Below are 21,109 nucleotides of genomic sequence, written 5' to 3'. Positions count from 1 at the left end.
CAAAATAATACATCAAATCCATTCTTCAAATTGGGACCATTCATAGTACTTCGATCTTAATCTGGAGAGGCCTGCATTCAGTTCCCTCAGTGATGAAACTGATTAGATGACCACAGCCCAGTAATGCCGTCTCACGCTGGGCTGGTCTACCTGATGAGGTGGCTGTCAGTTCCTTGGCAAAATAAAAGTTAAGAAGTCCAGTGGTGCCTTTAAGAACCAACAAGTTTTATTCCTTGGCCAATTATGGATAATACATGTAACAGATAATCTATAGTCTCTTGGTCTGGGATCTTTTCTGCAGGTTCAGATGTCCAAAGATGATTATTCTTTACATGTTTGTGTGCGTGACCAAGGGTGTAGACTTTCCAATTTCCCGGGGGGGGCTGGGGCTGGGCCAGAGGCATTGCTGTGCTAGGAGCAAGGGTGGCTCCCGGGGGAGGCTGAGCACTTTCCTGAAAATTTCGGCGGGGGCTGAAGCCCCGCCGCCCCCACGAAGATTACGCCTATGTGCGTGACCAAGAGGTTCTTCAGGATGCATCCGGGGAAGCTCTGGAGTCCCCTGGCAAATCCTGTTTTGTTCTGCTGCTGCAGAGTAACAGGGCTATTCATCTGGGGATAAAAGTAACAGATATGGGCAAGAAAATCTTACTGTACGGTTTCTAAGCAGCTGACCCTGTTTCCCCCCCTATTATAGAAACTGAATAGGACTGTACCGTTAGAAAAAGAGCTGGAATGGACAGCGAGAGGGAGCTGATTCACACATGCATGTTCATTGACTGTAGTATCAAGTGACAGCTTGCATGTGTGAAATTGCTGTTTATCTGTGGCAATGTCTCTTCAGGCAATATAGAGTTAATACTTTCATCTGATGTTTATCATGTGTTAAGGGCCTTCTCCAATCTCTTCTTAAATCTTATTTGTGCAATGTTTAGATTGTAAACCTGCAGGCCAAATCCTTTTAGTTTGGCTGTGTGCATTGTCTAAGTTCTTAGATGTCTGACAAATAATAAATATTGGGGAATCAAATTATGAGATACCAAGTAATATATATGTAAATGTAAGAACCAGCCTATGGTGCTTCTGCCTCTTCATCTCAGATTCTTTATGATGCTGGAATCTTCTCAGATATTTTAAATGAAGTATTTAAAATGTCATGATATTTGGGCTTTGAAAAATAAAGCAAACTTCCTATGAATTTACAGACTTTATTTTCAATTTTCCCCTATAGTCTAGTCCACATTTTCCACCCTGGGTACACCCTGCTATCTGCTTTTGTTCTTTACCACCATCCGTGATTTCTCTTAAATCTTGAATAAGCTATTCATCCTTTTGAAATTATTTTAATTGAACTATGCTTAATTGAAAGCCTCCTTCTTCCAGCTGGCTTTCCTTTGAGTTTTAGTGTATTTCCTCGTTTCTGTTTTCTCTCGGTTTTCCCCGCCATTATATTTCTAGTCTATCTCTTAGGATAAAACCTGGGTCACAAAACTTGTTCATTTTATGAATGCAGGTCAGTCACCGACTGTGAAGCTGTTGGAAGCCCAAGAATCTTTTGTAAATGTTCCTCAACATAAACTTCAGAAGAATTCAGTTGTACGCTCTCCAACTCTGCCAGTTCTTAGCCTGCCTGTGACTTATATTTCAGCCCATACTGAAGGATAAATGTCACCATAAATGTCCATATATTTAAATAGCTACTGAAATAGTCCGTGTGACCTTGATAGGAGAAACTAATTAAAGGCGCAACCAGTGGAAGCCCGTGGTGGCAGAAGCAGTCCGTGGGCTTGGACTGTATTGGATAGAATGATATAGGAGACAGCTAGCTAGGGTTGCATTCGCACGAGCAAAGACAGACCATGTTAGGTGTTTCTGCAGATTAATAGTTCCCAACTGCCGCTTTGTGATCTTGCTAATCATGGTAGTTCTGTCCCAAGGACGGAGGTCTCCCAATTGTCTGAAGGGGGAGAGAAAATAATGCACTAGAAGATCAGATTAAAAGTAGATTCCATGTGGCAGGCTGAAGTGAATGGTGGGTCCTGGGTTTGAGAAGGCTGAAGTCCAAAGTGGAAAAGGATGCTTAGCAAGGTGCCGTGTGGTGATAGTGTCCACTCTGTCACAGGCTGGGCCTAGGCTGAGAGGCAGAAGTCAAGTCCAGTCCAAGGTCATTGCCAGGAGAATCAGAGCGAGGGCCAAATCGTGAGTCCGAAAGAAGGGTTCTTCGAAGCAGGGGTCAGGGAGCCAGGAATCCGAGCCAGAGTGGGGGGTCCGAGGACAGGAGCCGGAGGTGGATGCCAGACACGCACAGAGGTGGATGCCAGGCACACACGGAGGCGACTCGTTGCTTCCACGAGAGCCCAATCCAGAGTGGGGGTTATATAGGCCTCTGGCCAGGCTTCCCATGGTGGTGGTGGCACTCCTGCTAATACTCAGGACTCGGCACTCACCTTCCCTGCCAGCGTGCATCTTGGCGCCGGGTGGCTAAGTCTTTGTGGAGCCGATCCCTTAGCTGAACCACCGCGGAGGTGAGTCAGGCGGGCTCTCCCCGATTACACCTGTGCCTCCTCGGCTGCTGCAGGACCAGGTGCGGGGCTTACAGGCCCAGGCACTGGCACACTATCAACTCGTGAGGAGTCAGAGGGCCCAGCTTCTGGTTCTGGCAATGCTGGCGCCTCTGGCTGCGATGCCAACTCAGGCGGGGACTCAGTGCCGTTGTCGTCGCTCATGACACACTCTCTGAATGCACAGGAACACATTCCCCAGGGAGGTTTGTTCACTTCCCCCAGAGAGCACTACGGTCTGGGTCTCAAAATCGGTTGACCCTCTCTGGCCCGACGGAGGCCAGGCTAGCTACTACCAGGGCCGGGGGCTTTTCAATGGCGGCCCCTACCTGGTGGAACGAGCTCCCGGAGGAGATCAGGGCCCTGCGGGACCTTCCACAGTTCCGCAGGGCCTGAAAGACGGAGCTCTTCCACCAGGCATTCAATTAGGGGCCGCCGCTACCGCAGAGCCCTGGTCCGTGGGTCTAACATCCAGCAGATTACGAGCAGAAACATCGGAGACCATCTGGGCAGTGGGAATCCCTCTGATAGTGTACCATCTAAGCTAATTTTAATTGCCGTCAGCACTTTGTGTTTATATTGGTTTTATTGTGGTGTTTCATATAATTGTATGATTGTATGATTTTAAGCTGTATTTATGTCTCTATGGAAGCCGCCCTGAGCCTGCTTTGCGGGGAGGGCGGGGTATACATTTGATAATAAATAAATAATTACAAAGAACATCACTTTCATTGGAGTTATATGAGGACATCTGTGAGAGAGGAGCCTCTCTTTCCACTGCTTTTTCCCATTTCTCAGGCAGAGAACTGAGGGTGGGAGAGGCTATATCTAGGATCCAATCTCAGGACTTCCACAGCCTAGACCATTTGTCTGCTTGGCCAATTTCCACACTAAATTGTGTGTTAGTCAACTTTCCTTACAACTGCTGGGTTATTGCTGTACTTAAAGTAGGAGTTTATGAATGGTCCCAGTGCCATGAGTACTCCCTTCTGCTCTGGACAATTTTTATATATATATATAAAATGTAAAATGTTTTCACTGGAAGAGGTTATGGTGGCTGCATGTGTTAGCCATTCTTTTAGACACAGGCTTGCAAACAGGGCAGGGCAGTGGCAGCTGCTGATTTCACTCTTTTGAAGCAACTGCCCCCTGGTGGTAGCGTATGGGCCGAACTTGACCGAAGGCAGGTTAAAGAGAGCGTTTGTGCTGAGATTTCTAAACTGCCTTTAGTTTTACATTGGGAACACAATGCTCTATAGCGAAAGGGAGTTCACAAGCATCCAGGAGCAGGGTGCTAGCCTGAATGTCCCTCCAGTAAATTAGCTCCATCTTTTTTACTGTTCCCAGAGACCTATAAAATCATATACGAGCCCTGCCGTCTTGGTCTGAAGCTGCAGAACAAACGTTAAGTCCAGTGGTACCTTTAAGACCAGCAAAGTTTTGGGTAGTGGTTAAGTGCGCGGACTCTTTGGTGGAGTGGTTACTCTAATCTGGGAGAATCGGGTTTGATTCCCCACTCCTCCACTTGGACCTGCTGGATGAGCTTCGGCAAGCCGTAGTTCTGATAAGAGCTGTTCTTGAAAAAGAGCAGTTTCTGTTAAGAGCTCTCTCAGCCCCACCCGCCTCACAGGGTGTCTGTTGTGGGGAGGGGAAGGGAAAGGAGATTGTAAGCCCCTCTGAGACTCCTTTGGGTAGTGAAGGGTGGGGTATAAATGCAATCTCTTCTCTTCTTCTTTTCTTCCTAGCTTTCTCTGAATTTTGTTAAAAGCTGATCTTGACAAAGTCCTAGTGTATGTAAAATGCAATGTTTCAGTGAGGGGAAGGGGAAGGAGTTTGTAAGCCACTCTGAGACTCCTTTGGGTAGTGGAGGGCGGGGCATAAATCCAATTTCTTCTTCTAATCTGGGAGAACTGGGTTTGATTCCCCACGCCTCCACTTGCAGCTGCTGGATGACCTTGGGCAAGCCATAGTTCTGTCAGAGTTGTCCTTGAAAGAGCTCTCTCAGCCCCACCTACCTCACAGGGTGTCTGTTGTGGGGAGGGGAAGGGAAAGGAGTCTGTAAGCCGTTCTGAGACTCTGAGTGAAGGGCAGGGTATACATCCAATCTCCTCCTCCTCCTCCTCCTCTTCCTCTTCCTCTTCCTCTTCTTCCTCTTCTTTTCTTCTTCTTCTTCTTCTTCTTCTTCTTCTTCTTCTTCTTCTTCTTCTTCTTCTTCTTCTTCTTCTTCTTCTTCTTCTTCTTCCTCTGAGCATTCCACAGTTAAGAAGGGTACATCAGCCCGTTTCAATATATTTATTTCCTTCATTATGTTTCCCCCTGGAATTAAACCCAAACAAATGGTGGCCATATAAACTAAGTTTGTTATTCCAGTTCGGTCCTTGCATCCGTTAAACACCGTTTATTATGCTGTATGCTGATTTGCTGCTCACCCTCTACCTATATGTATGGACTGGCAACTTCCATTTCACTGTATCTGACAAAGTGTGCACATGAAAGCTTTAACCCTGAATCCAACTTTGTTGGTCTTAAAGGTGCCGCTGGACTCAAACTCTGTAGCTCTGCCAGCTCGTGCACCCAAGAGAAAAGAAAGTTGTCAGACTCTTTTTGAACTGACTGTCATGAACAAAATTTCAGATTTTTAAAAAATCTGAATCCTCCCGATTTAGGATACTGTTTGTGTTCCTGAAATGTTTTTTTGTTTTTTTTAAAGTAGTAGGGATACTTGCCTTGTCTAAACCGAAGACGTTTTCTTCTCCCAGTGTCATCAGTCTTCGGGGGAGGACATGGAGATCTCGGACGACGAAATGAACCAGTCTCCCATCACAAGCGCAGAATGTGCCAAAAACATTGTGATGAATACCTCAGTCAACAGCTCTGCTGTGATGGCTCCTTCCATCCCCATGCCCCCGCCCGGGTACCCTCCCCTGCCTCCGCCACCTCCACACCAGCCTGGCTTCCCGATGCCGCCGCCTCTCCCTCCTCCGCCACCTCCGCCAACGCACACGACAGTCACTGTCCCGCCTCCTCCCCTTCCTGCGCCTCCCGGGGTCCCCCCGCCTCATATCTTGCCTCCCCTCCCTCCGTTCATGTTCCCTGTCATGCAAATGGACATGATCAGTGTCCTGAGCAACCAGTGGGGGGGCATGTCGATGTCTTTCCAAATGCAAACCCAGATGTTGAGCCGCATGATGCAAGGGCATAACACGTACCAGTACCACCCTTTCATGGGGAACCGGATGCAGTTTGTGAACCTTCCTCCCTACCGGCACTTCTCCATGGGAGCCGCGATTGGCCGTGGGCAGCCCTGGCCACCTTTGCCCAAGTTTGACCCTTCTGTCCCCCCGCCGGGCTATGAGCCCAAGAAGGAAGATCCGCACAAGGCCACTGTGGATGGCGTCCTCTTGGTGATTGTGAAGGAACTAAAAGCAATCATGAAAAGGGACTTGAACCGGAAGATGGTGGAGGTGGTGGCCTTCAGGGCTTTCGATGACTGGTGGGATAAGAAAGAACGTCTGGCAAAGGTAGGACTCGAGCAGCAACGATGGTTTCCTAAAGAGGAATGGTTTTGCAGTGGGAGAAATTGCAGGCAAGACTTCTGTGCTTGGAGGTACATAAAGGAAAATGAGAAGTACACGGCAAGCCACAGTAGCACCTTTAGAGTTCAGAGTTCTGTACAGGAGGAGGCATTTCTCAGTCCATATGTATAGAAAGTCTCTGGCTCGAATCCCGTGTCTTAAATCTTTAAAAGGAATTCTAGAGAGCAGAACTGGTAAACCCTTTTGCCTGGTACCCTCAAGAATCACCGCTAGTCATTGAACCAGTAAACTGGTTCAGTGTAAGATAGCTCAGCAGAGACCTGTGTGAACAGGCTACTTCCATGCAGCTGTCTTCACAGTCCTGTATCAGAAGGGGGTCACAGTGGCTTTCCCAGAGCCATCCTGTAGCCATTTACAAGCTTCCCTGAGGTCCTAGCTCTGCCAAAAGCCCAAAAAGAGATTATTCTATAGCCTTTTTGCAGCCCCAACGCAGACCATGGTAAAGGAAGGTTGTCTTCTCTTAGGCAGAGCTGAGATTTTGCAGTTAATTAGCAGACAATCTATAGCAGAGGAAGGAGGCACAGTCCTGCCTGGGGTTTTTGCCAGAGATCACGCTGGCCATGTAACTTAGAATGTGTTTTGAAAAATAAAAGTTTAACTTGAGTAGATAATGATGTTGGTCCCTATCTCCCAGTGTTAGATGTGTGCTGCTGTGTTTTATGTTCTGTTGAACTTCTGTTTGCTTGCACAGGCATCCCTCACTCCGGTAAAATCTGGAGAGAATAAAGATGAGGAAAAACCGAAACCCAAGGATCGCATCACATCCTGTCTCCTGGAGAACTGGAATAAAGGAGAGGGTCTGGGCTATGAAGGGATTGGCCTGGGTATCCGAGGGGCCATCCGGCTACCATCTTTCAAGGTCAGAGCTTCACTCTTCAGAATACAAGCCCTTCGTCCCTGTAGTACTTGATCGATTTTTTAGAAGTTAATTTTGTCTGAGAGTGGCTCTTCACAATGCCAGCCAGATTACTTTGATGTGTAACAGGTGCGAAATGTCAGATGGGTGGTTCCCTCTAAATGTAGGCAGTACCCTACTGTCCTCAAGAGAAAAGCAATTCGGGTGCTTTGGCTTGGGGCAAGGTTGCAAACATGTAAAGTGGTTGGCAACATCTGGGGAATTATTTTAACTTTTCTGTGTTTGATAACCTTTAACACAGCTTTAAGTGACGATTCTGTCACATGTCCTTGAAAACTTTAATAAATGGAGGTCTTATTGGGAACTTTCTGTTTAGTTCTGACTGTTATAATTCAGACTTGTCTTCAGCTTCATGTATTTTAGATTATTGTACTGGATTTAGAGTGCATTCTCTCCACCCTGGTCGAAGGGGTGCTGATAGTATTAAATGATGCAGGGTAAAAGCTGTTGACTGGATAAATTGCTCTCTTGGCTTCCTATGCTTTTTGTGGTTGAAAAGGATGTTTGCACATATCTGAGCTAATTACATCTCTTGAAGTAGCCTCGTTCTGTTTCTTTTTGGCAGGTGAAGCGAAAGGAGCCACCTGAAGCTGCCTCAGCTGGAGACCAGAAAAGAATCCGCCCCTCCCCTTCAGTGGATGATGAAGATGAAGGTTGGCAAAACCAATGTTTTTGCTCCAGACACACTATCCAGGTTGCCAGCTGCTGAACATTTGAGCTTTCCTAGCGATATATTTCCAAGTTGGCCACTACTTATGAAGGGGGGGGGGGGCGGGGGGCGACTTCCTTCACTTGTTTATTTATTGGATTTATATCCCGCCCATCCCGTAAACGGGCTCAGGGCAGGTTACAGCATTTCCATAAATACAATAACGTTTTAAAACACATTATAAGCATATAAAATCAATAATCATAGCTTGCCATAGGGAGAGTCCGGCCCATTGATGTAGGTAGGTATGGCCAGTTATCAGTGGGTAAAAGGTAAAGGTTCCCTTGCTCGAAAGCCAGTCGAGTCCGACTCTAGGGTTGCGGTGCTCATCTCCGTTTCGAAGCCGAAGAGCCAGCGCTGTCCAAAGACGTTTCCGTGGTCATGTGGCCGGCATGACTAAACACCAAGGCACATGGAACGCCGTTACCTTCCCACCGAAGTGGTACCTATTTATCTACTTGCGATTTCTTGCTTTCGAACTGCTAGGTTGGCAGGAGCTGGAACTAGAGATGGGAGCTCACTCCGTCATGCAGCACTCTGGTCTCGAACTGCTGAACTACTGACCTTCCACAGCCTGCAGTTCAGCATCTCAACCACTTGAGCCACCGCAGCTCCTTATCAGTGGGTGGGAGACAGCAACTTCGGGGGGCCATGTATGGACTCCTGCTGCCCCAGTCAAAAGCCTGGTGGAACAGCTCCATCTTGCAGGCCCTGTGGAATTGAGTAAGATCCCACAGAGCCCTGATTTCAGTAGGGAGCATGTTCCGCCAGGCCCTGGCCCTGGTGGAGGCTAGGCGGACGTCCTTTGGGCCAGGGATCGCCAGGAGAGGTTGACTCTCAGAGCGTAACGCTCTCCGAGGCGTATATGGGAAGAGGCGGTCCCTTAGGTATGTTTTTGGAATCTTTTGGAATCTCGTGGCTGATGCTTCTCCCCCTTCCCCATTTACTTTCACGCTTCAGAATCTGAACGAGACCGAGACCTGCCAGACGCAACCTCCGACCTCTCCAAGAAGGATGCAGATGGTGTCGGCCTCCGGCGAAGACCCGCCCGGCCACTGGAACTAGACAGTGAGGGAGAGGAGGAAGATTCGGGCAAAGAGGAGGAGGAGGAGGAATCCTCTTCAGAAAAGGAGGCAGAGCAGGAGGAAGAGGAAGGAGTGATGAAATCAGTGTCGGACAAGGTAGGTTACCCAGTCGACTGGAGCCGTGTTTTCTCTGCGTGTTTTCTCTGATGTGCCCTTAGGGTTGCTGAGGAGTATCTGGCTTGCTGCTGTGCGGACGGCTTTATCTGCAGGAACACGTTACCCACTTCCCTCCACCCGTAAAGAGGGTCCTGTTCAGTGGTTCCATGGGCAGGTATTTGAGAGTGCTCTGCTCTCGAGAGAGGAATCCGTCATCCTTTCCGTGGAGAACAGAAACAGCGCGGAACTACAGCAGAGCGGACCCTGCACCGGTTGACTCTGCACTATCTAATCGTCGTGGGTTGCATAGTCCTTCTTAAAGAGACCTCTGTACTTTGGTCCCCTCCGTTGCCAGTGAGGAAAGGACAGAACGGGAGTTAAAGAGCGCTGTTAAACTTTAAGCAACTCTGTTGTAAATATTCACTTGCTGTTGCATATACCTTTGGTGGTATAATTACAAGCAGGGCACTTTTTGTAGAAAAAGCCCAGCAGGAACTCATTAGCATAATAGGCCACACCCAACAGCAGAAACTCATTTGCATATTAGGCCATGCCCCCATGCTTTCCCTTGGCTTCCTGGGCACCCTGCGGCTGTAGGGCGCCTGGGCAAGCCAGCCCTTGGACAGGCCGGGGGAGGCATTTAAATGCCTCCCCGATCCGTCCAGGGGTCCCCTGGACCACCTGCCTCGGAGTCTCCGAGGGGTGTGTGTCACTCTCCAGGCCTTTCCTCTGTAGCCATGCGCGCAGAGGTTTTGACTATAGTGGGCGTGGCCAACTCTGAACCCAGCCGGAACTCCATTCCTGTGCGTTCCTGCCCCAAAATAGCCCTGATTACAAGTGACGTTTCGCCCATGCAGTTTCCTGCCTTTATCAAAGTGAGGGGGGCTTATTCCTCCACAGGCCTCTTTGCGAGCCAGGAAGGTTCGCTGCCTGTCTCGCAGAGATGGCGAGTGAAGCTGCAGAGCAATTTGTGACATAGTAGAACAGAATACTGTCTCTTAACCAGTGTTCCCTCCAAGCTGTGTCTGTGTGAGCTAGCTCACAGTTTTTTAGCCTCCGGCTCACACATTTTTGTTTGAGCTCAGGAAGGAGGGCTCCAGAGCAAACTACTTCATGCAGTAGCAAAATCGCTCGCTCACAACTGTAATGCCAGCAGCTCACAAAGTAGGATTTTTGCGTACAAGACTCCACAGTTTAAAGGGAGCATTGCTCTTAACCCACAAAGATTTTTTTTTCCTTTTGTGGTCTTACTGTGTACTACTGTGCTCGCACACAGCTGCAGTTGCTTGGATCTATTCGCCCATTTTGCACTTCTCTGACGGTTGTGTTTGTATGTGTGTGTGTGTGTGTGTGTTTTCCTTTACTGCTCTTATCACTTCCTTTCTGCTGAGGGCTCCCTGCTGCATGCTCCCGACCAGTTGCTTGTCTTTTCACTTAAATGCTTCTACCAGATGTTGTGCCAAACAGTCAATGTGGTGTATTTGTTAAAGTGTCAGACTAGGATCTTGGGGACGCGGGTTCAAGTCTCCACTCTGCTATGAAGCTCACCAGGTGACCTACGTTCCCTCTAAGCTGTGGAGTCTTGTGAGCCAAAATTATACTTTGTGAGCTGCTGGCATTAAAGTTGTGAGCCAGTGATTTGGCTGCTGCATCAATTAGTTTGCTCTGGAGCCCTCCTTCCCGAGCTAAGGCAAAAACGTGTGAGCCGGAGGCTAAAAAACTGTGTGCTAGCTCACACTAACTCAGCTTAGAGGGAACACTGCAGGTGACCCCGGGCCAGCCAGCACTTTCTCAGCTTAACCTACCTGGCAGGGTTCTTGTGAGAATAACATGGGGGGGGGGGACTATGGACACGACTCTGAGCTTTTTGGACGGACGGCAGGATAAACATTTACTAAATAGATGAATGTGCCAAATGTTGTTGAAGCGCTTAGACCTCATGTTTCCCCCTCTGAAAACCTGGATCCTTGCTGAATTTGTAAAATTTCATGTCACCCAAGGAAGAGGAAGAAGAACATGCTAATGAAGAGGAGGAAGAAGAGGAGGAAGAAGATGATGACGCTGAAGTGGAAACAAGTGAAAAGGAAGAGGAGCAGGATTCTGAAGGTCTGAGGTCTTTCTGGTAGCTAAATGAATCTAAGTCGTGCTCTCGGAGCCAGTTTGGTGTAGTGGTTAAGTGCGCGGACTCTAATCTGGGAGAACCGGGTTTGATTCCCCACTCCTCCACTTGCACCTGCTGGATGACCTTGGGCAAGACATAGTTCTGTCAGAGCTGTCCTTGAAAGAGCCGTTTCTGTCAGAGCTCTCTCATCCCTGCCTACCTCCCAGGGTGTCTGTTGTGGGGAGAGGAAGGGAAGAGTTTGTAAGCCGCTCTGAGACTCCCTTGGGTAGTGAAGGGCGGGGTATAAAGCCAATCTCTTCTTCTTCTTCTCTCGGGGAGGTTTCTTGATGGATATGCACAACTCCTTGGACTGATTCACAGGCTGAGAAGCATCACTTGATCAGTCTGCAGCTGATTATCATAACTCATCCATGAAACCCAGTCCACTGAAAAGCGGTGGGTGATACGGAAGCTCCAACTTGGGAGTCTGATGGCCCATTCTCGCATGCAAAACAACAGTCAGCAAGCAAAGAACACGCAGGTGTGAATCAGCTCCATCCGAGAGGGTTTCTCCTTCAGAGCACTCCCCGCCCCAAAGGTTGCCAGTATTGATTGTGTTGGCCTGGTGTGAGATGCTGAGGGACGTTTGGCAGTCTGTCTGGGGCAGCAGACTGCCTACCAAGCCCCCTCCTGTCTAGGCAGAGAGCGAATTTATGCTCACCCGTGGAGACTAATGGACCCAATTGGGTTTCAGAGCACTCTGCAGGAAGCGATGCCCTCCAGTGACTCATTAGATGAGCTGGTAGAGGACTGGAACTCCCGTCTCTCTGAAGCCATCGATGAGATTGCCCCCGGTCTAGATTATCCCCCTGGTACACTCTAGAACTCAGGGGGATGAAATGGGAGTTGAGACGACTAGACCGAGTTTGGCGGTGAACTCACGACAAAGCTGCAAGAGCCTCTTATAGGACATTTATGAAATCCCGTGAGATGGTGGTGAAGTCTGTGAAGAAAGAGTGCTGTACAACCTCCATCACATCTGGTAGCTCTCTCCCAGCACAACTGTTTAGGGTGATCAGGTCACTGACATCTCTCACAGAGAGAACCCCAAATACTAGGAATTCGGCCATTAGCTGTGAGGCTCTTGAGAGCTTTTTTGCCGAGAAAGTCTTGTCACTCCGCCGCAACCTCCCTGCCAATATTGATACAGTAAGTGACCTGGAGGCTCCCTGGCTGTCTTTGGAGTCGGTCTTTGACAGCTTCAGCCGGCTCTCCGCCGATGTCGACAGGATCCTGGGTGCTGTTAGGCTGACCCTATGCCTCTGAGACTTGTGTCCAGTGTTCCCTGTAAGCTGCACTAGGGGGTGCTGGTGCATAAAATTTTAGCTGGCTGCTTAGGGAATTTAGCTTCCAGCTCGTAAGCAATGGAGGATGGACCCCCCCCCCTGGTCCAATCTTTTTGAAATCTAAGGGTGTTTTTTTTTTGCAGAGGCACCAGAAGTGATCTTCAAGATGCCTTGAGTCACAGTAAAAGTGGGATATAAATATTTGAATATTTGGGGAGGTTACCCCCTTCCCCCCAAAAGCTGTTGTAAAACTGGTGAGAAATCTTCTGGAGAAGTCACCAGAAATGAAAAGGAGGAGCCAAATGCCTTTTTTACAAGAAAAGGCTAAATAAGTTGCATCTCTTTAACACAGGGGGAGAAAAGATGACTAAGGGACTGACCAAACTCTAAATGGTGTGGGGAGAATGAAGAAAGAGATTCTTTGTGTCCTTGGTTGTGACAAGAAATGTAAGAGCAGTCATCGTAAAGAGCAAGGGCTCAATGCAATGAAAGTGATCAACAGTGGGTTCAAGATAAAAGGAAGCATTTAACACAACGTCATTAATTGCTTTGAGATGCTGCAATGGCTGCTAGCATAAGATAAATGAGCCAGTATTGTGTAGTGATTAGGATGCTGAACTAGACCAGGGGAGAGCCAAATTCAAGTAGTCCTCACCCATCCATGATGGGGACTGGCCCAAGCCCGCTGGATACTTTAGATAACAACTGACCAATTTAGATAGCAACTAACGATGTTAACTTTTTATCTCCCTTATAGAGGATATCGGAAGCCCTGCCTCCTCCAGGGCAGAGGTTGAGTCGTCTGATGAAAGTGATGAATCCTCAGAATTTGGAACGAGTTCTGATTCTGATGAAGATGAAGAAGAGGAGGAGGAGGAGGAGGAGGAGGAGGAGGAGGAAGTGGAGGAAGATTATGATGAAGGGGGGTCTATGGAGCAAGAAAGAGAAGCCGTACCCACAGAAATAACAGTGGAGCCTCTTGCACAAGAGCCTGAGGATGAGGATGAGAAGGAGACCATTCTGGAATTGTTTCCAGTAGAAGACGACGTGTACATGCAGGGGGTTCCCCTAGCACAGGTGGAACCTTCTGTGCCGGAAGGAGAGGAACTAAAGGAAGAAGCCCAACAAGTGGAGGAGGAAAGTGGCGAGGTGCCCGAGGAATCTCTTGCTGCAGAAGTGCTGATGGTGATGGAGCGTACCGAAGAGGAGAAGCTGCAACAGTCCCCTGCCTGCCTACCAGGTATGGTTTCGATTCAGCAGTCCTGGTATTCTGCCCCCTACCGTACGAGTTCTCTCCCAGTATTGACTGTGGAGTTCCAAAAGTGTGTCTGCTCTGGTTTGTACTCTGTGCTCACTTTTAACACGGAAGGAGCACTTATTTTGAGGGAAAACAACATGCTAAGGTAGAACCGATTACTGCAAGTCGGTTCACCGGTGGCTATTAGCCATGATGAAGGCTAAATGGAATTTCCATGTTCAGAGGCAGCGTATCCCGTGAGTACCACTGGCTGGGGGGTCACCCCTACTGGGGGAGGCTCTGGCTTCTGTATGTCTGCTTCTGGGCCTTCTCGGAGTACATGGCTGGCCACTGTGGGAATCAGGATGCTGCCGCCCGCTGGACCGGTCCAGCAGGACTGTCCTTCAATTGTTAGCCATGCACGATTGCAAAGGCTGATACAAATACGTGCTCTGGATAGGCCTGTGAGTGACAGAGCCAATTCCACAGGACAGCCAGCTGTGCGATTCTTCCTGATAAAATGTTTGTAAAGATGCGGGAATGGCTTGCATGCTTAATGTTACATCCGAACAGTTATAACGTCAGAAGAAGACTTTATTAAAGTGTCCGTTCTGGTTCCAAGGGCTCCCCGATTCTGTGTAGCTGAGGAGCCACTTGGCTTCTAGGCCTCTCTTAGAATCGTCATCAGCCTGCTTAATTAGCAGATTTAAAACCTCCTCTCGGCTTTGAAAAGAAATGGCTGCTTTTCATGCATCCTGTTTTCGCTACAAGCCACAAAAGTAATTTATCTTCCTGTCGTCTTCCAGTGATATCAAACATACATTCCTAATAGTTGAAAAGAGCAAGAGTCGAGTAGCACCTTAAAACGAACAAGATCTGTGGCAGGGTGTGAGGTTTCGTAACTCACAGAAGCTCCTCCCCTGCCACAAATTTTGTTAGTCTTTAAGGTGCTACTGGACTCTTGCTCTTTTCCACTGCTACAGGCAGATTGGTCTTTTCTACTGCTGCAGACAGACTAACACGGCTACCCATCTTGATCTGTTCCTAATAGTTGTCCAGATGTCTTCTTAAAAAAAAAAAAAAGACTGTGATAACTGTGATGTAAGCCCAGAAATAGCATAGCAGTGACAGTACATTGCAATGATGATTCCCGTGCACTTGAAAGGAAACCTGGCAAGACCCATGGGAGTTTTTGTTTAGATTCAGGGCTTGAAATTAGAACAGCAGTTAAACTCAGACACACACACGCTTCACTACCCCAAGGGTGGTCGGCCAGGGCTCTTTTTGTAGAAAAAGCCCAGCAGGAACTCATTAGCATAATAGGCCACACCCAACAACAAACTCATTAGCATATTAGGCCACACCCCTGACAGCACAGCTCATTGGCACATTAGGCCGCACCCCCATGTTACCAGAAGTGTGGTTATCCAGCCACACCCACCTTTTGCTTGTTATTCTGTTTACCTTGTTTGTTGTCCAAACCCAGGGCTTTTTTGTAGCAGGAACTCCTTTGCATGTTAGGCCACACACCCCTAATGTAGTCAGTCCTAATGAGTTTCTGCTGTTGGGTGTGGCCTATTATGCTAATGAGTTCCTGCTGGGCGTGGCCAACTTGGGAGCCAGCCGGAACTCCGTTCCTGTGCGTTCCTGCCCAAAAATAGCCCTGGTGGTCGCCATTATCCAAAAGCAGCTTTAGATAAGAATCTGTAAAAGTGCTAGTGCGGTCTCCTGAAGACTTAAAACCAATGGAACTTTGGGCAAATCGACAAAGATTTTGAACTTCCATACTCTGCATCGATCCCTGCGTCACCTTTTCCCCTGCCACAGTATATCCAGCATCCATTTATTTGTTAAAACATTTATATGCTGCACAGTGCAAAACACACACGTTCCTCTCACTTTTTATAGTTTGTTTCGCTCCACGGTAAAAGCAGTCGAAGAAACCGACCAGTGGCCCGCTGTAAATGTAAAGCCTTCTTCATGACAGCTGTCTGCACGAGTGGAGAAATAAAATTGCGTTTGCCTGGGTTGATCAATGGGACAGTTGTGGGCGGGTGAACGGCGTGCTTCTTGGGCCAGGTGTGTGGGGTGGGTGGGAGTCTAAATGCCCTTTTAGACTTTCTAACTTGGAGCCATGAACTGCTGCATAGTATATCCAAATGGAAACCCGTAGCAACCAAGTAACCTCATGTACTGCTCTCTTTTTCCCAGTGGAGGAGCCTGAACCAGATACGGAGCTGGAACGTGAGGTGCTAGACAGTCCAAAGCCAGAATCTCAAGAGGAGGAAAACTTCCGTCCACCAACACCGGTGGGGCTCTTTGGAGAGGTCTCGTCCAGCAAAAACTCGTTTTTCACCAAGTCTGAGGACAGCCGCTTAGAAGCCCAAGCAAAAAGCAACCTGCAGCCTGCAGTGGAGGAAGAGCAGCAGCAGCAGCACCCTCGGACTCCTGGGCGGGATGTCCTGGCCCACATGGACTCTTCTGTACTTCCTGTCCACCCCGTGCCCCCCTGTTCACTTCCCCTCCCGTCCGTTGGGTCCATGAAAGAGGAACCGTTGCTCCTTCCAGACAAGTTCCCCGAACAGATAACTGTGACCAAACCATCAGTGGAGGAAGAGCTCCCTCGGACTCCCGGGCGGGACATTTTAGCCAGGTGCTCCCACAGTCTTTCCAAGTCCCAGAGCACGGACACGGTCCCAGCCACACCTGGCAGTGATGCTCCTCTCACAGGAAGCAGCTTGACTTTAAGTTCCCCTCAAGTCCCAGGAAGCCCCTTTTCCTACCCGTCACAATCCCCCGGGATCGCCAGCGGCATCCCTCGGACTCCGGGGAGGGATTTCACTTTCACGCCTACGTTCCCAGAGCCTGGTGCTACCCACCCTTGCCTCTTGTCCGTCAAGAAGCTCTCCGAGGATGAACCCGACGAGAAAGTCTTTAAAGAACCTCTTGGTGCTTCCTTATTGGTTGGCATGAACAGTGTTCCCTCCCCCATTCCCTTTGCCAGCCCTCCCGTCCCGGCTTTCCACACGCACATTGACTTGTCTCCCAACAAGCAGTTACCTCTTTCTGTCCGGCCTTGCCTATTCATGGACTCGAAGATGTCTTTAGAAGAGTGTAGCACAGAAGGAAGATCTCTTTTGCCCTTCCCAGAAGTCCCCGCTACGTCCCCACCTCTCCCTCCATCGCTTCCCCCATCCTCGTCCGTCCTGCCTGTCAGAAGGAAACCTGGTCGGCCAAAAAGGGCGTCTCCTCTGGGCCCTGTGTTGGATGCCTATTCCGGCAAGCCCCTCGAGCCACCTCTCCTCCCAATCCCAGTTGCCTTGACGGAAAGTGCTGTGAGCAAAGAGTTGTTAAGCGGCCACCCAGATGCATTCTACTCCCTAAAAGACCCAGAGGCTGTTACCTTGGATTTCAGGAACGACAGCTTCCATGACAAGGTGGCACCAGAGGTCTTCGCTGAGAAGCTCCCCTTTAAGGAACTGGAGAACCAATGGAATGAGGACTTCAAAGAAGAAGACGCTCACTTGAAATCCAAAAGGCAGTGGCGGCGCCAGAAAAAGAGGCCGGAAGACGTCCCGACTGTTCCTTCTCCTGAATATTCCCCGCATCGATATCACTTTAGGCCCCGCTCCGAGTTTGAGGAGATGACTATTTTGTATGACATATGGAACGGGGGTATAGATGACGAGGACATCCATTTCCTGTGCGTTACATACGATCACTTGTTGCAGCAAGACAACGGGATGGACTGGCTCAACGACACCCTTTGGGTGTACCATCCCTATATCCTTTTCTGCTGAGTCACCCAACTGGACGTACCTGGGGGATATAGAATGTTGAAAGAGCTCAATTTATCGAGCATAGCTGTCATGGAATACGACTATCGTTTTGGCCTGTTTTGCATGCTGTCTTGAGTTTTGTGCTCATTGTAGATCAGACCATACAGTTTTTAAACATACCTGAGCACTTGGCAGTACAGGGTTTGATTTCTACACACTTCTTCCAGTTTCCTACATCCACAGAACTTCCAGACACTCTCCTGTCCAGGGCTAGTTGCTCAGGAGAAGGAAATGACCCTGTCTGCAAGCCATTGTGGCTGCCATGGTACTCTTCAAATAGTATTCCTATTCTTCTGCTGAAAATAAAAACTCATTAATGTGTCTTAGGATGAGAGTCTAGAAACTGCAGTGTAGCATATTTTGACAGTATGGCTAATTTTAGGAAATTGTAGATAATTTCCTTGAAGGCTGACTGATCCATACTTGACAACCTCCGTGTAACATTTTCTCTCTTGAGCAGCTTCCTGTGCAATTCCCATTCTGTCCCAAAGGAAATGACATAGGGACTGGGCCAAATGTCACCTTTTATTGAACCAATGTGGGTTAGTAAGGGAGTATGTGAGCTTTCAGCCTTCATAACACTCTTCATTTGCTTGATGAAGAGTTCTCTGAATCTCAGAAGCTTGCATTCCAGCTGCGTTACCCAAATCAGTGGTACTTAGTCCGTGGCTTGCAGAGAGCCACATTGTCAAATGTCAGAAACCAAGAGAGCCACATGATTATTATATGCTGTGTGCCACCCTACCAGACGCCATCCCCATAACATAAGATACAATTATTAGATATGTAACGTCAGGGGGGGGGGTTGTAGAAAAAGCCCAGCAGGAACTAATTAGCATATTAGGCCACACCCCTGACAGCACAACTCATTGGCATATTAGGCCACAACCCCATGTTACCAGAAGTGTGGTCATCCAGAAGTGTGGTCATCATTGGTCATCCAGCCACACCCACCTTTTGCTCCTTATTCTGTTTACCTTGTTTGTTGTCAAAACCCAGGGCTTTTTTTGTAGCAGGAACTCCTTTGCATGTTAGGCCACATACCCCTAATGTAGCCAATCCTAATGAGTTTCTGCTGTTGGGTGTGGCCTGTTATGCTAATGAGCTCCTGCTGGGTGTGGCCAACTCAGGAGCCAGCTGGAACTCCGTTCCTGTGCGTTCCTGCCCCAAAATAGCCCTGTGTAACGTTAACCATGACTGCAGAGAGAGCCAGTGTGGTGTAGCAGTTAAAAGCAGCAGACTCTAATCTGGAGAACCGGGTTTGATTCCCTGCTCTTACTCCCCATGAAGCCTGCTGGGTGACCTTGGGCCAGTCACAGCTCTCTCAGAACTCTCTCAGCCTCACCTACTTCACAAAGGTGTCTGTTGTGGGGAGAAGAAGGGAAAGGCGACTGTAAACCTCTTTGAGACTCCTGAAGGTAGGGAAAAGCAGGGTATAAAAACCCACTCTTGTTCTTCAGCCACATGATTTTCCGGGCCCTTTACTTCTGTCCTAGCACGGGGCCTGCAGCTCACCCATCCTCCAGTCTCTCTGGTGATGGATGTTTCAAGGGGGAAGCATCTGTCAGCAACAGGTTTGAGTGAATAAATAGCCCTGCCCACTGTCCTGGAACATGGAGCAGGTGCCACGTTGGGGAATGATTTATTTAGATTTTTATCCCGGCCGAAGCCGGCTCAGGGCGGCTTACGTAAAAACCGATAGTTACATTAAAAACATAAGTTGCAATTAAAACAAATGATGCTCAGAAGAGCCACAGAGTATCATTTCCAAGAGCCATATCTATCTCCCAAGACACTCTGCATCACTCTCCTAAATTGTGCAAGTAGATTATCTTTTCTTTTCTTTTTTTAAACCCTGCATGCTGCCTTTTGCGTTTTGTGTTTATTTTTTAGTGCATCTTAGGGTAAAACCTATATATCCTTTGCTGAGTAAGCCATAGGATTTGGCGGCCCACAAACTGCTAGGCTTCTCCCTTAACATAGAGCCACCAACCAGCTTTTTGACCCCAAAGAAAAAGAAACGGGACGATGGGATGCGAGAACACGTGACAGGCTGTGCCCGAAGCGAAGGCTATTATAAAATCGACAAGAAGGACAAGCTGAAATACCTCAACAACAGCCGTGCGTTTGCTGAGGAACCTCCAGCTGACACACAGGTAAGGAGGTCCTCCTCTTGTAAGGGAGGCTGGGAACTGGGTTTGCTTGGGAGCCTGCAGTCATCCATTCCCGTTTGGGCGGAAGAAGCAAGAAACTGTGACGCTGCACCTGGAGTTTTTGGGTGTTCGATCTGTGATGGCCACTTGGAGGCAAGATGGATGTAGTCCTAGGGTGGGGGGAACTTTGCAACAGTAGGTAGGTAGGTAGGTAGATGGATGGATGGATGGATGGATACCGTGTTTCCCCAAAAGTAAGACATCCCCCGAAAATAAGACCTACTTACAGTTTTGCCTCTCGCTGAAATATAAGGCATCCCCTGAAAATAAGACCTCCCCGATAATAAGGCCCTCCGGAGCAGACAGGAAGTGCGAGGTCTCTTTTAATCAGAGAGCCCGCGCTGCCGCCAGGACAAGCTGCCGCCTGCTGCTCGCTCTGCCCTGATGGAGTGTACCGTATTCTTCTAAAAAAGACATCCCCTGAAAATAAGACCTAGTGCATCTTTGGGAGCAAAAATTAATATAAGACACTGATTTTGGGGGAAACATGGTAGATAGATAGATAGATAGATAGATAGATAGATAGATTAGATTAGATTAGATAGATAGATAGATAGATAGATAGATAGATAGATAGATAGATAGATAGATAGATAGATAGATAGATAGATATGTTTTCAAGCCAGTAAATCAGCAAAAACACCCCAATGTTATAAAAAATGACAGAAAGTACATCAAATGTGTAAGAATGCATAAAGTAACAACCAATAGAAATTGCATAAAATATAAGTCAGGAGATCAGCTTAAAACTAAGACACGATTAAGTGGGCTTTTCTAATACAACAGCAAACGGTGCAGAATTTGGCAACAGCCTTAGAGATGAACTGCTTGTCATCTGACAGCATGTATTTTATAGAATCAGATTCCATCATATCGGGACTTGGTTTTGCAATAGGCTCAAGACATTTGGAGCGGACCTTTCTTATACCAGGGACACCTGAGGATAATATGCATGATAATTTCAACTTCCCCTAAACCACATTTGCAATACCTTTGTGCAAGGGGAATTCCCTTGTACCAGAGGTCGATTTGGGGGGTTCGCCGGGGATCGCCGTTCCCCCGGGTGAGGTGCGGGAGACAGGGCACATGACTAAGCCCCGCCCCCTGCTTCCGGCCGCCCCGATTCCGGCCCTCATTCAGCCAGAAGGAGGCAGGAGAAGAGGGAGGATAAGTTGCTTCCTCCCCACCTCTCCCCACCCCTGCCTGCCTGGGGCCAGGGAGGGCCTTCGTGGGGCTTCCTCGCACTCCCGCCAGCCTTGCAGGTCCACAGCCGGGCCCCTGATGGGGCTCGGCAGTGGAGCCGCAAGGCCGGCAGTGACGGCCGGGACTGTTGGGGGCGGGGGGCCTTCGTGGGGCTTCCTCGCACTCCCGCCGGCCTTGCAGGTCCACCACCGGGCCCCTCATGGGGCTCCG

General features: G+C 48.6%; 1 protein-coding gene across 1 annotated transcript in view; it reads left to right on the top strand.

The window, feature by feature from the left end:
* Nucleotides 1–21,109, top strand: part of SETD1B (SET domain containing 1B) — a 52,843-nt gene that overhangs the window by 25,746 nt on the left and 5,988 nt on the right. Inside the window, exons 7-15 of the mRNA XM_015417669.1 lie at nucleotides 5,318–6,079; nucleotides 6,846–7,013; nucleotides 7,636–7,723; nucleotides 8,740–8,960; nucleotides 10,961–11,066; nucleotides 11,625–11,627; nucleotides 13,165–13,647; nucleotides 15,856–17,427; nucleotides 19,473–19,639. Of these exons, the coding sequence (XP_015273155.1) occupies nucleotides 5,318–6,079; nucleotides 6,846–7,013; nucleotides 7,636–7,723; nucleotides 8,740–8,960; nucleotides 10,961–11,066; nucleotides 11,625–11,627; nucleotides 13,165–13,647; nucleotides 15,856–17,427; nucleotides 19,473–19,639 (3,570 nt within the window). The remainder of the gene's footprint in view (nucleotides 1–5,317; nucleotides 6,080–6,845; nucleotides 7,014–7,635; nucleotides 7,724–8,739; nucleotides 8,961–10,960; nucleotides 11,067–11,624; nucleotides 11,628–13,164; nucleotides 13,648–15,855; nucleotides 17,428–19,472; nucleotides 19,640–21,109) is intronic.

Source organism: Gekko japonicus, unplaced genomic scaffold (assembly GCF_001447785.1).
Source record: "Gekko japonicus isolate JY-2015 unplaced genomic scaffold, Gekko_japonicus_V1.1 scaffold64, whole genome shotgun sequence".
NCBI lineage: Eukaryota > Metazoa > Chordata > Lepidosauria > Squamata > Gekkonidae > Gekko > Gekko japonicus.
Note: the sequence above shows the minus strand (reverse complement) of the source record. Positions and strands in the feature narration are given on the sequence as shown.